The sequence below is a fragment of the Podarcis cretensis genome (assembly GCF_951804945.1).
Source record: "Podarcis cretensis genome assembly, chromosome: 16".
NCBI classification, from domain to species: domain Eukaryota; kingdom Metazoa; phylum Chordata; class Lepidosauria; order Squamata; family Lacertidae; genus Podarcis; species Podarcis cretensis.
This window is the reverse complement of record NC_137186.1, coordinates 25,474,391-25,489,007: the sequence shown is the minus strand read 5'-3', so window position 1 is coordinate 25,489,007 and position 14,617 is coordinate 25,474,391. Positions and strand designations below refer to the sequence as shown.

Here is a 14,617-nt window from a genome sequence, read left to right as displayed (position 1 = left end):
AGAGAAGACGGGCGTCGGGCTGAAAAAGGTGCTTGACCCCTGGTGTAGGATGAAAAACCTCCCCTTGAGTTTGCTGCTGGCAAAAGCAGGCCTTTCATGAGACCGGCTGCCATGGCAACCATCCATGATGGGCAGGAACAGGCATTTTCCTGCATCGCCCGCCTTCTCTGGCAACGGAAGGGCAAAGACCTTGGGGAATTATCCTCTTTCCTGATGTAGAGCTATTTCTTTTCTCAAAACAGCTGCTGGAGGTGGAGGAGTGGGCTCTGGCTCTCCCTCTCGCCCACATCTCTGTTTCCCTCCCTTCCTCGGGTCGTTCAAGGACACAAGCACAACCGCTCAAGTAAGACAAAAATAGAGCTTTATTTGAAGGGCAAATGAAACCGGAGAGGCCGGCTTGGCCTTCTTTGTGCTCTGGTTACGCCAGAGGTTCCCTCAGTCACCCGTTATCTCGTTGATCGGACGGTTCACGAAAGGAGAACTTGACACGTGTCCCTAGCTGGGACGGTTCAGGCTGGGTGTGATACGGCAAGGATCGCTCACTGCTGGAAGGAAGGGTCGGGGGCAAGAGCGGCGACGGCATCACCAGACAGGAAACTGGACAGATACAATTCCCCAGAGCTGTGCGTGCAAAAATGGTGATGCCTCCACTACGGTGGTGATTTTGTTAACACTCTCCCACTGAGGACCTCAGCTTGGCACAGTCAGTCGGGATGTAACGATCCTGGTGTTGGAAACCATGGTTTGTGAAACCGAGCCTCCACACTCCTTCCCCTCCCCTGGTGGCTTCAAGGAAAGGGCCGTAGCTCAGTGGCAGAACATCTGCCTTGCAAGCAGAAGGCCGTGGGTTCAATTCCTGGCATTTCCAGGTAGGGCTGGTGGTGATGTCTCAGATCAGAAACTCTGGAGAGTCGCCAATAGCCCGCATAGGCAATTCTGAGCTAGGTGGACCAGCGGTCTCCGATACTGTGTGAGGCAGCTTCCTGTGTTAATACTGGTGAACCAAACCACAGTTTACCATTACACGCGAAACTGTGGCTTTCTGTTACTAGCCAGAATCCAAAAACCGTGGGGTATGAAGCCATGATAGTTATGTCCAAAGTGTGACTGGCCTGAAGTCACCCAGTGGGCTTCATGGCTGAGTGAGGACAGGAACTCAAATTTCCCTGGGTCCTGATTAGACACTTTTCACAACTACACCACTCCGGTTGTCACAAAATACCTTGTGCTTTATGGACAACTCAGGCAGCAGTTAACAATGACACAGGGCCCACCTCACACCATAGAAATCTGGTTTTATGAAACAAATGGTATTGTGAGGAGACCTCTGCCCTTCTAGAAGAGACCAAAAGCCCAAGAACTCTCAATACTGAATTCCTCAACAGTGGTGGTGTTTTTCCTACCTTCCCCTTCATACTGCCTCCGACAGTGGACAGAAGACAGACACTAGGAGCGGCTGTTCCAGCCGATATATTTTGGGTACTAGTAGGACAGACAGACCTGATCCACCAGCACTTTCAAACACTTTTACTCAGCCCTATATGAACGTATCCAGAGGAATCGTCATACAGTATTGACTTTTCCTCATGTCAGTGGACAAAAGTGGTGCCTTGCGAATTTTTATCTCAGGCACAAAAGTGGCTAGGGCTGAACCTAATTCGACCCTTCCCCCCTCCCAAAAAGGACACACACACATTGTAAATTTTAAAAAGTTGAATAATTTACACACTGGGAAAAACATTTGGCCACACACACACACACACACCCAGCACTGCTGAGTGCTCACGGCTAGATTTCTAGTGGCAATCTTATTAATCTGCTAACAGTTCTTTCTGCCGCAGGCTATATGGGGGTCAGTTCAGCCTTTATGTTTTCCTTTACACTTGAGTAGGGAAACGCCTGTATTCACAGCCTTTTCACCAGGGACAAATGTGTTGGCTCTGCCCTTGATATCCGGAACCCAGCCTTCCTCCAAAACATCCTCTTAGATGTTTTGACTACAGCTCCCAGCAGCCCCCAGCCGGAATGGCTGTAGTTGTAGTTCAAAACAACTGTGCTGGTAGGGTCTGGTAGAAATGGAAGAACAAAACATCTGGAAAGTGCCAGGTCAGAGAAGCCTGACCAACACACACACACACACACACACACACACACACACTGATTATCGAACCCCTTTTGCTATAAATGACAGCAAGAAAACATTGGCGCATCTTGCAGACATTACGGATATGTACATTAACCTCCACTTGCAGAGAACGAAAAATGCAAAGCAGGACAACCAGTGTCGTAAGGGGGAAACAACAATCCACTTCTATAGGAGTGGCTGAAAGCCAATCAACACTTGCTGGTGAACCATATGACACATGAGATCCACATCAAACCGCAGGAACGAACACCAAAGTATTCAGAGTGAACACTTCCCTGCGTGTAGAAAGCTAGCCTCCCAGGGAGTTTGGGTGGGTTAGAACTCTCACCCCCTCACCTGCTAGACTTCCATGTGCAAGCAGAAATTGGTCCAAGAGAATTCTGCGCCATGTGATTTGATCTGCATGCACAGATTGACCTTGACTCCTTCAAAAAACGGGGCGCATCCCCACTCTGCAACCACAAGTAAACAAATACAAACACGTCCAAAAGCATTTTACCTCATGGAGAGTAATACTGACCATTTTCACCCACTACCAGTGGGCTTAATGGGTGCCCATTCATCAGAGGATTTCCAGTGAATCTGGTGGGCAGGTGCAAAATGCCCTTTGAATATATCCACACAAGCCAAATAGTAAAGATTTTCTTCATCCACCGAAAGCAAATGAGCACCCTAAGGTAGAAGAGTTACCTAGTCCAGGAACGGGGGACCTCTATAGTCCTCTAGATGCTGGGACTACAATTCCCATCATCCCTAACCATTGATAAGGATGGCTGGGGCTGATGGGAGCTGTAGTCCAAAGGAACCTGGAGGGCTGCAGATCTCCTCATCCTTGATGTAGCCCATTGAGGATAAGGAAATACTAATGGGTGTCTACTCATAAGCAAATGTGCATGAGCTCTCTCTCTCTATCTCTCTCTCACACACACACCCTTAATCCACTAGCAGGCAGCACAGAAAGAAAACATCCATCCATAAAAATTGCACTATACGCCACCCCACCAGGTGGCAGTAGAGAACGGAAATAGACACACACACACACACACACACACACATGCACAGACATGCATGCCCTGAACACACCACTTTTCATCTCCATGTTCCTCCTATATGGGAGCTCCTCCTCCCAGCACATTCAGTACTTTAGTACCAAGTGGGGAGCCCTGCCCAAGGAAAGGAGGAACTCTGTGCCACCTCCCTCTGCGGGCATCAATCCCACAGTGCCCTCGGAGGGGTTGGGAAGGAACTGGCACGAGAATTGGCATGGCTGCAAAGCGGCTTGCGGAGATCAGAGGTGCACTCCAGCACACATTCAAGTCTCAACATTTTTTAAAAAGAAGGAAACACTTGGTTTCCCCCCAATTTTTAGCCCTATGAGAAGTAGCGGCTGGTGCCAGGGAGCTCTGCTGAGGCAGATCCGCTCTTCCTTTCTCTCTTCCCCAGAGTCTGCATGTTTGAATTATCTGCCTCAGAGGAGCTGGGGAGCCTACCTGCATGTAGAAATCTAGCACATCAAGGAGAAAACGAGAAGAGAACCCTCTCTCTCCGAAGGTGCTGGCTTTCTAGGGGCAGGGATTTTTAAAATATTTTTTTTAAAAAAAGATTCAATGTAGGTGAGAATTCAGATACGCGGCATCTAATCCCTGCACCCCGTGCCGCCAAATCCTTCGGTGGGCAGAGGTGGCGTCTCCTGGCTTCCTCTAAAAACCATCTGCTGTAGCTCTTGCCCAGTGCGTAAAATGGCTCGGGGTCAGGTGGGGCTGAGTTATTTGGGGGAGGATAAGCCTTCCCATAATTCTTGCATCTGCTGCTCATGAGCGCCCACTGTCCCCCTGCAACATACCAGAGGAGTGCTATGATCCATCAGAGAGGAGAGGCACACCTTCCCACAATGACAGTAGTGGCTGGCACCCATTGGGATTGGCAGGACAGAAAGCAGGGAGGCCCAACAGTAGGTGGCGCCACAGCCAACGACAGGCAGAGCCAACTAACTGCAGCTTTTGTCCCCGTCCTCCGTTCTGCAGTTCCGCAAGGGCAACACCGAGGGGAGGAAGCTGGCCGGCAGTGCCACCCCCTGCAGTGGTGGTGTAAGAACATAAGAGCAACTCTGCTGAATCAAGCCCATCTAGTCCAGCATCATGTTCTCACAGCGGCCAACCAGATGCCCTAACAAGAAGCCAGCAAGCGGGACCTGAGCAAACCAACACTCTGCCCACCTGCAATTCCCAACAACGGGTATTTAGAGTCACCCTAACTCCCCGTGGTGGCTGGTGCCCACTGGTAGGGCAGAAAGCAGGGAGCCCAACAGTAGGTGGCACCAGAGAGCAGGCTGAGTCAACTCATTCTAGTTTTGTCCCCGTCCTCCTCCCGGCTGAGCGACACTGAGACCAGGGAGCAGGAAGCGGGCAGCCAGTGCCAATCCTCCTGGACCAGATGGGGGCTGGACAAGAGCAGGCTGAGGTTGGCGAGGCAGGCCCCGACCCCATTGGCTCCCGCGCTTGGCAGTCACAGCTCCAATCATGTCCTCCCTCTCTCCGCTTACTCCTCTTTGCCCCGCCCACCCCTGGAGCGCCAGCAGGAGGCGATGCAGTCACAGTGATGGTACATGAAGACCCCCGAGAGGGTGAGGGCGATGCCCGCGTAGCTGAGCAGCGTCAGGCGGCTGCCAAAGAGGAAGTGGGAGAGCAGGAGGTTGCCCACCACGTTGAAGTTCCCCAGGACGTGGATGGTGAGGGCCGACGTCAGCGAGATGACGTAGAAGCTGGCCAAGTTGTACAGCACCGAGCCCAGGCAGCTGAGCAGGACACAGGCCCAGAGGCCCCCTCCGTAGGCCAGGGTGCCGTCCCAGGCGGGCCCCACCTCCAGGACCAGGGCGGCCGCAAAGAGGATGTAGAAGCTGGGCAGGGAGGTGAGGCAGAGCAAGGTCAGCGAGTCCAGGCGCTCCTCCTGCAGGAAGGTACCTGGGGTGAGAGATATAAAATAATAATAATAATAAGGGACGCAGGTGGTGCTGTGGGTTAAACCACAGAGCCTAGAGCTTGTCGATCAGAAGGTCGGCGGTTCGAATCCCCGCAACGGGGTGAGCTCCCGTTGCTCGGTCCCTGCTCCTGCCAACCTAGCAGTTCGAAAGCACGTCAAAGTGCAAGTAGATAAATAGATACCGCTCCGGCGGGAAGGTAAACGGCGTTTCCGTGCGCTGCTCTGGTTTGCCAGAAGCGGCTTAGTCATACTGGCCGCATGACCCGGAAGCTGTATGCCGGCTCCCTTGGCCAATAAAGTGAGATGAGCGCCGCAACCCCAGAGTCGTCCGTGACTGGACCTAATGGTCAGGGGTCCATTTACCTTTAATAATAATAATAATAATAATAATAATAATAATAATAAATATCAAACATTTAAAACTTCCCGATACAGATGTCTTCTAAATGTCATATAGTTGTTTATTTCTTTGACATCTGATGGGAGGGCGTTCCACAGGGCGGGTGCCACCACCGAGAAGGCCCTCTCCTTGGTTCCCTGCAACGTCACTTCTCGCAGGGAGGGAACCACCAGAAGGCCCTCGGAGCTGAACACCAAATTCACAAACAGCAAATTCAGAGAGGGGCTGAGGAGGGAAAGAAAAGCACACAGGAGGCAGGAGGGAACTTCCCCGAGGCATGGCCCCTCCTCGACATGGCATGGACTTCTCCAACGTGGCACCCTGCCGTTGTTTTGGACTACAAGTCCCATCAGCCCCAGCCAGGACGGCCAAGCAACCCATCAGTCCCAGCTTCATACAACTGTTTTTCAATATGTTGTAAGCTGCCCAGAGTGGCTAGGGGAACCCAACCAGATGGGGGGGTATAAGTAATTATTATTATTATTATTATTATTATTATTATTATTATTTCAGATTTTGGGGGAGGAAGCTTCATGCCTTGAAATGCTCTCTCACAGGTAGGAAACTCCCCACACATAGAAAACCAGCAGGTCAAGGAGAAGGTTCACTGCTTATGCGCATTGAATCATTTTGTACAATTTGAAGCAGTACAGCCCTAACACTGGTTTACCACCTCACTGAGAACTAGGCCCTTGAGTCCTGACCTTTTCCAAACTGTATATGTTATTGCTTTTTTTAAAAAAAAGATGTGTTTTTGAAATAAAAATAAATCCATCATAAAGCCCCCAGTGGCCTCTCCTCCAAAAGTAAACAGCCACTTACGTTTCTCTGAGCATCTAGATGACCAAGCAAGAATGAGGAAGTACATGTTAAATTTGCACAACCCTGCACTGGAGACAAGAGTCCAGCCCAGATATGATGTTTTAGGGAGTAGCCTTTCCCAAGTTGATGCCCTCCAAGTGTTTTGGACTATAGTGCCTATCAGTCTTAGCCAGCATGGCTGTTGTGACCGACAGCTCCCATCAGCCCTGGCCGGGACTAATGGGAATTGTAGTCCCAAACGCCTGCCAGGCAGCAGCTGCAGAAATGCATAGAGCAGTGATGGCCAAACTTGCCCCTCCAGCTGTTTGGGAACTACAACTCCCACCATCCCTAGCTAACAGGACCAGTGGTCAGGGATGATGGGAATTGTAGTCCCAAAACAGCTGGAGGGCCAATTTGGCCATCACTGGCAGACAGGTTCACTGGTGTAGGGTCACATTCACACCATCCATTTAAAGCACTATTATCCCACTTTAGTCATGGAATTGTAGTTTGTTAAGGGGGCTGAGAGTTGTTAGGAGAACCCCCCCTTCCCCAAAGTGCTTTAACAATCAATCCCTCTTCCCAGGAAACTGTGGGAGCTCCAGCTCTGGAAGGGGAATAGGTATCTCCTAACAAGCTCTTGGAGTCCTTAACAAACTACAACTCCCAGAATTCTTGGGGGAAAGCCTTGACGGTTTAAAGTGGGATTTGTGGTGCTTTGAATAGATGGCGTGAATCTGACCTAGCTCCACCACTAGAAGGTTCAGAAGGCTGTATGTTTAAGTTACACACAAATTGGAATGAGCTATCCCATTTCCAAGACAACAGCACAGCGAAGGATAAAGTATTCCCTTCTGAAAACCTCCCAGCAAAGATTTAGCAACCCAAAAACAAAACATGCCATCTGCCCTGCTCAGCGTTTTAAGTTTCAGCACACAAACGAAACGAACGATTCCAGGTTCGAATCTGGCTCTGGTTTCAACGCAATTAGAATTCTGGGAAGGGCTGAACTTTGCTTAATGCAAAACAAGAGACGTTTTGCAGATGTGCTCGATTGGTATAATTCCTTCATTATTTATTCCCAGGGAGAACTAAAACAGAGCGCTCATATTCTTCACCCACATGCTTTCAAGCACATCTCTGCAGCCATAAGGACTATAATAATAATAATAATTTATTTATACCCCACCCATCTGGCTGGGTTTCCCCAGCCACTCTGGGTGGCTCCGAACAGAATATTAAAAACACGATAAAACATCAAACATTAAAAAACTTCCCTAAACAGGGCTGCCTTCAGATGTCTTCTAAAAGTAAGATAGTTGTTTATTTCCTTGACATCTGATGGGAGGGCATTCCACAGGGTGGGTACCACTACCGAGAAGGCCCTCTGCCTGGTTCCCTGTAACTCACTTCTCACATGAAGGGAACTGCCAGAAGGCCCTCAGAGCTGGACCTCAGTGTCCGGGTTGAACGATGGGGGTGGAGATGCTCCTTCATGTATACTGGACCGAGGCCATTTAGGGCTTTAAAGGTCAGCACCAACACTTTGAATTGTGCTCGGAAACGTACTGGGAGCCAATGTAGGTCTTTCAGGATCGGTGTGATATGATCTCAGCGGCCACTCCCGGTCACCAATCTAGCTGCCGCATTCTGGATTAGTTGTAGTTTCTGGGTCACCTTCAAAGGTAGCCCCATGTAAAGTGCATTGCAGTAGTCCAAGTGGGAGATAACTAGAGCATGCACCACTCTGGCAAGACAGCCTGTGGGCAGGTAGGGTCTCAGCCTGTGTACCTGATGGAGCTGATAAACAGCTGCCCTGGACACACAATTGACCTGCGCCTCTCTGGACAGCTGTGAGTCTAAAATGACTCCCAGACGAGAAACTCACTTTAAAAAGGACCCTTAAGAAGGGCCATGGGACGCGGGTGGCGCTGTGGGTTAAACCACAGAGCCTAGGACTTGCCAATCAGAAGGTCGGCTGTTTGAATCCCCATGATGGGGTGAGCTCCTGTTGCTCGGTCCCTGCTCCTGCCAACCTAGCAGTTCGAAAGCACGTCAAAGTGCAAGTAGATAAATAAGTACCACTCTGGTGGGAAGGTAAATGGCATTTCCGTGCGCTGCTCTGGTTTGCCAGAAGCGGCTTAGTTATGCTGGCCACATGACCCGGAAGCTGTATGCCGGCTCCCTTGGCCTATACAGCGAGATGAGCGCCGCAACCCCAGAGTCGGCCACGACTGGACCTAATGGTCAGGTGTTCCCTTTACCCTTTACCTTTAAGAAGGGCCAATGTTCCACATAGGCCACCCTGCGGCCCACGCGCAGCCATGCAAGACACTTACTTTGCTGTATAGACTTCAGCCCTCGGAGGAAAGTGGCGGCAAACAGGAAGCAGCAGCCGGCTTGGTCAAAATGCACCTCCCCGACGATGCTCAAGGAAGCCCCCAGGCAGATGGGCCCCATGGCCACGTACTGAAGGGGGTGGTGGCGTTTCCCCAGCAGCACCTTGGAGAGGGTCAGGGTGAAGAACGGCGTCGTGGTGTAAACCATCTGGGCAAAGTCCAGCTGGACGTAGTTCAGTCCCAGGTTCCCAAAGGCCACACTGGCGCAGAAGGTCAGGCTAAGCAGGAAAACCCTGCCCTTGGCTCCAGGGCACGGGGCAGGGTGCCCGGCCCCGCCAGCCCGCAGCTTCGCCAAAGGGTTGCCCACCACCACGGCCGTCAACATGTGCAGGGAGGAGAGCAAGACCGGGTAGCGGAAGTTGTGGACGGCAAAGATCCACTTGTTGAGGCTGGACATGGTGGTCCCCGTGGCCAGCCAGACGAACACCGTGAAGACCAGGGGCAGAGCGTGCCGGGACGGTTCGGGGGGCCTTTGCCCCCCACGCGGCAGTGGATCCAGCTTCCAGGGAGAGAGGGGTCGTGCCCCATTGCCAGCGTTCATTTCTGCTTCATTTCTTCTCCCTGGAGAGGGTGGGCACATCGGGGGCGGCAGCCTGGCATCAGCACAAGGGACAGAGTCCCTGTGCAAACAGCTGTGAGCCTAGAGACAAAAGGTTATTCTGAAACAATCATCCAACTAACCCAGGTGTCAGTCTTATACGGCTTAAGCCCAGGCTATCTCAAGGACCGTATTCTCCCATATGAACTTGCCCAGGCTCTGAGATCTTCGAGCAAAGCCCTTCTCTCGGTCCTGCCACCCACAAAGGAACGCTTGGTGGGGGACATGGGACAGAGCCTTCTTAGTGGCTGCTCCCATTGGAGCTCCTTCCCCGGGGGGGCCAGACTGGCTCCCTCCTTCCTATCCTTCCAATGGCAGGTGAAGACTTTTATTCCAACAGGCCTTTGGGAAATGACTTCTTTTAAGGTGCTGTTTTTACTATCAGCATTTTAATAGATTTGTTTTAATTTTGTTATGGAGTTCAAGTCCTTTTTAACAATTACCTGTTACAGGTTTTTAGCTTTTTGCATTTATTTTTATTTATTTATTTAACATAAAAATAGCATGTTTATTCATTTATTTCATAAAATGTATACACCGCTTGGTTCTAAAAAGACTCAAAGTGCTTTACAAAAAAAGAGATGGTAATTTATGGCTGAAAATTTAGAAATAACTTGCTATAAATCAATGAGGAAAAAACACTACTTTTCACCACTATGGGGTATCTAGGTATCTGCAAACCCAAGGAGCTTTTTGCATTTTATCGGTGTTGTTCTAATTTGTGAAAGCTGCTTTCATGAAGTCCCAGTCTGGGGGGAAGCTGGCTGATAAATAAATAATTAAATAAATACCATAATACAGTGGTACCTCTGGTTACATACTTAATTCGTTCTGTAGGTCCGTTCTTAACCTGAAGCACCACTTTAGCTAATGGGGCCTCCCGCTGCTACCGAGCCACCACCGCACGATTCCTGTTCTCATCCTGAAGCAAAGTTCTTAACCTGAAGCGTATGTAACCTGAGGTACCACTGTATTGCCTGAGCTCACTGTCTCCTGGCTGGCTTTGGTGCCCACACAAAGTTTGCCATGTCCCGCTCAGCTATTTCCCCCTTCCTGTCTCCTCTCCAAAAGTCACTCCCAGTGACTCACCAGTATCCAATTTCCAGTCCCGGCCGGGAGCGAGTGAGGATCCCTCTGGCTTTCTCAGGAGGAATCTGGAACAGACAGAGGAGAAACGCCCTGGATGTGCCTCAACGTTGTAGAATCACCTTTGGTTGCGACCTCCAGCCCCTGTGAATTCCAGCACCTTGTCAGCTCCGGTGGGACAGGAATCCAGTGGCTTCTAGACACTCGGCAAGCCTCATTCTGTAGGACGACACACGACAGATGAGATCCCTGGAGTCTCACTTAAACCAGAGGTCTTTGGGCTGGCCTGCTGCCTACGGAGAGAGATGCTGTCCCACTTCAGGAGAGGCTGAGCCACTTCTGCTGCCAGCTAGCCTTGTGTAAGGATGCCGGGTGAAGAGGAGGAAGGCAGTGGAAAGTGTTATGGGCTGGCTGGGAGGTTGGCAGCGAAGCTCCTCCCACTCGTATCCTGGGACTGCGGCAGCAACAACAACAATGGGTCATGTGTCTGCCTCCTTAAAGTGATCAAGGCCAGGCAGCCCAAGCGGTTTGTGGGCCCGCCCAGGCCGACTCATCTGCGGTTTGTCCCTGTGGGAGGAAAAAGATCATACAGACCGGCTGCAGCAGCAGTGGAAAGAAAGAGCAATCAGAAGAGCATCCTAAACAAAAAACCCAGTCGCCATGGAGACACAGCAATCCAAAAGAGAGAGAGAGAGAGACTGTGTCACGCTGTGCCTTTAAAACACATGGCTTCCACCCCACTCAAGGATCCTGGCAACGCTTGTTCCCGCCGAACTACAATTCCCAGCACCCAGAACAAACTACAGTTCCCATGATTCTTGGAAGGGGGAAACTATGTGCTTTCAATATGTGTCCAAAAGTGCTTTCAAAATGATGGAAACTGCAGCCGTTTAAAGTACGCATTCATTGATTTCTTGATTGGTACTATTCATAAATTTATTACTCGCTGTTTGGCAGGAAACTCCTGGGTGAGTTACGACGATTTTAAATTAAGAATATAAAAAGAGGAGATATGGTACAAAAAGTGACTAAGGAGTGGGCTGTCTTTAAGGAATACATCAAAATCTATGTGGAAAAAGTAGAACTTTTGACAGATATTGAGTGAATCCAGAAAATGATTCGAGCAAAAGGAGAGTAAAGTTAAGATAGAAGAAGAGATTAAAGAAATAACGAAATGCATTTAAGCTAATTGCTAAAATAAAGTAGCGTAACAAGAACAGCTGGAAGTCAAGTCACTTGGTGGGTATCCGTGTGGGGTAGGTATGTTGTAGGTGTGTTGGTATGTTGATATGTATAGTATAGGTAGGTATTATATAGAGTTTTACGCTATGAAAATAAGGTAGTGTGTTGTGTATATGTATTGTGTAAATGTAAATGTATGTGTTTTAAACGTTAATAAAATAAAATAAAATTAAGAATAAAAAAATGCAGATTGCTGTCACGGGAATAGGGTAGGCCTTGAAAACAAACATATTTCAGGTGTCAAAGGCTGGGGTGAAGAGGCGTGTCTTCAGCATTCTCTGAGAGCCATGTAATGAAGCTGTCAGATGCACCTCTGTGGGGAGTTCCACAATTTAGAGGCTCCTACTGAGAAGGCCCTGTCCTGGCCTGCCACCCCCACCAAACTTCTGAGGGCTGTGAAACTACCCAAATTATATTCAATATACATTTAAAGCACATGGCTTTCACCCAAGGCATCCTGGGAATGGTAGTCCCCCCCCCCCCCGAACTTTAATTCCCAGCACCCAGAACAAACTACAGCTCCCCGGGATTCTTTGGTGGGAAGTCACGGGCTTTAAGCATGTGTTGAATGTACAGTACTTTAATATATGGGGTAGAAATGCCATAAGCTGGTGATACATGCCGCTTCAAAGCAGCGGTGTTTGCTGGGGCCTCATGGGAATTGTAGTCTAAGGCTCTGTACTCACCATGCATTTAAGGCACATTTAAACCACCCACAAGCCCCAAGAAACCTGGAAATAAAACAGCTGGAAATAAAATAGGTTTAGGAAAGGTTGGTTTAAACCAGCAACCTTTTTCAGCAGGGGGCCGGTCCTCTGTCCCTCAGACCATGGGCGGGGGGCCGAACTATATGTTGGGGGGGGTGAACAAATTCCTATGCCCCACAAATAACCCAGAGATGCATTTTAAATAAAAGGACACATTCTATTCATGTAAAAACACACTGATTCCCGGACCGTCCATGGGCCGGATTTAGAAGGTGATTGGGCCGTATCCGGCCCCTGAGCCTTAGGTTGCCTCCCCTGGTTTAAACCCTAAACAGGTGGGGACCAGGGTGAGAAAAGCAACAACTGAAACATATTATTATTATTATTATTATTATTATTATTATTAATTAAATTTTATATATTGTCCTTCCTCCATAGGCTGACCTTTTGCCTGGCTTCTCAACCGATATCAACATCACAAGGCAAAAACCCCTGGGTGAACTGCACACAGATTAATACCTGGAGCCCAATTTGCACAGACCCAAAATAATTAGGAGTCAGGAATCACAGATTCTCTAGTTCTGGTAGCAAAAGAGGGAAAGGCCACACAGCTGGATGGAAGAGCATCTGCCTTGCATGCAGGAGATCCCGGGTTCAAATTCCTTGGCAGCATCTCCAGCTAAGGCTGGGGGTGGAAAGGCTGCCTGCCTGGATCCCTGGACAGCGGCTGCTGCTGCCAGTCAGTGCAGACAGCACTGAGCTGGCTGGACCCGTAGACCTGGCTCAGAATAAGGCAGCATCCTGTGTTGGTGCTGACCTTTAAAGCCCGAAATGGCCTCGGTCCAGTATACCTGAAGGAGCATCTCCATCTCCATTGTTCTGCCCGGACACTGAGGTCCATCGCCAAGGGCCTTCTGGCGGTTCCCTCACTGTGAGAAGCCAAGTTACAGGGAACCAGGCAGAGGGCCTTCTCGGTAGTGGCACCCGCCCTGTGAAACGCCCTCCCACCAGATGTCAAAGAGAAGAACAACTACCAGACTTTTAGAAGACATCTGAAGGCAGCCCTGTTTAGGGAAGCTTTTAATGTTTAATAGGTTATTGTATTTTAGTGTTTTGTTGGAAGCCGCCCAGAGTGGCTGGGGATACCCAGATGGGCAGGGTATAAATAAATTATTATTATTATTATTATTATTATTAGCCGCCCAGAGTGGCTGGGGAAACCCAGCCAGATGGGCAGGGTATAAATAATAAATTATTATTATTATTATTATTATTATTATTATTATTATTATTATTAAACCCCTGCGCTCTTCTCCCCGTTTTCGATGGCTCCTGGAGTCCTGGCATCCACCGGCCCCGTCCAGGGAGACGCGGCACACGCCTCCAAGCGTCTCCCCGGGTTAGGAACGGCATCACGTCTGAACTCTCCGCAGGCCCGGGAAGCAACCATACCGGCCAGAGGAGGGCGATGCGGGTGGAGGGGAAGAGTGCGGCGCCCTCAAGGTGACTCTTACCTTCAGGTACGGCGGGGCTAGGCGCAGCTCCATCGCAGGCAGGCAGTCAGGGGGGGCGCCGGCTGCTGGGTCGCCAAAGGATCGCTCTCCCGAGGCGGCGAGGCAGAGCCGGGGCGAGCCGGTGGCTGGGACCACGCACAGACCCCGGGGCTCAGCATCCGAGATCGGGTCCCTCCTTGCCCTTGGGCGTCCTTTCCCACGCTCCCTTCCCAGGCGAGGATGCGCTGCTGCTCCTGCTCCGGTATCCTTGCAAGAACCCCCCGGAGGCGGCAGGTCGAGGGGAGAAAGGAAAGCGATGGAGGAGAGAAAAGGGAGAAGCGGGGAGCGCAATCGCTTTGCAGGGTTTCTTTCCCGCCCCCTCTGCCTAGCAAAGCGAAAACGGGAGCCTGCCGGCCAAAGCCGTCTCGCCGGCGCCGCCTCCTGGCCGCGGGTGGCGGGCGACAGCCTGGCTTAAGCGCACCGGAGGAGGAGGAGGAGGAGGAGGAGAGGTAACGTTGTCTTGCCTCCCGCGGCTCCGCGCGCAAAATTGTGCCCGCACCGCCGCCTGTGCGCAGAGGCCAGCAGCGTGATGGCGCAGAGGCTGCTGCCGTGCCCAAGCAAGGCTTGGGAAGAGACTGCAGTTTCGGATTGGATCCATGTTTTTAAAATGTGTGTGTGTGTGTGCATTTATTTATATAAATAAATTTATATAAAATTACTTATTTATCTGGCCAGAGCAGCGATGTCACGCTGGCCACGTGAC

At 50.4% G+C, this 14,617-nt stretch overlaps 1 protein-coding gene across 1 annotated transcript; it reads right to left on the bottom strand.

The window, feature by feature from the left end:
- Positions 1–344: 344 nt before the first annotated feature.
- Positions 345–14,428, bottom strand: SLC35E4 (solute carrier family 35 member E4). Its single transcript, XM_079957039.1, has 4 exons — positions 13,876–14,428; positions 10,416–10,631; positions 8,669–9,368; positions 345–5,106 (listed from the first exon to the last, which is right to left on the bottom strand). The coding sequence occupies exons 3-4, from the start codon at positions 9,306–9,308 to the stop codon at positions 4,685–4,687; spliced, it is 1,062 nt and encodes a 353-aa protein (XP_079813165.1). The 5' UTR covers positions 9,309–9,368; positions 10,416–10,631; positions 13,876–14,428; the 3' UTR covers positions 345–4,684.
- Positions 14,429–14,617: the final 189 nt, after the last annotated feature.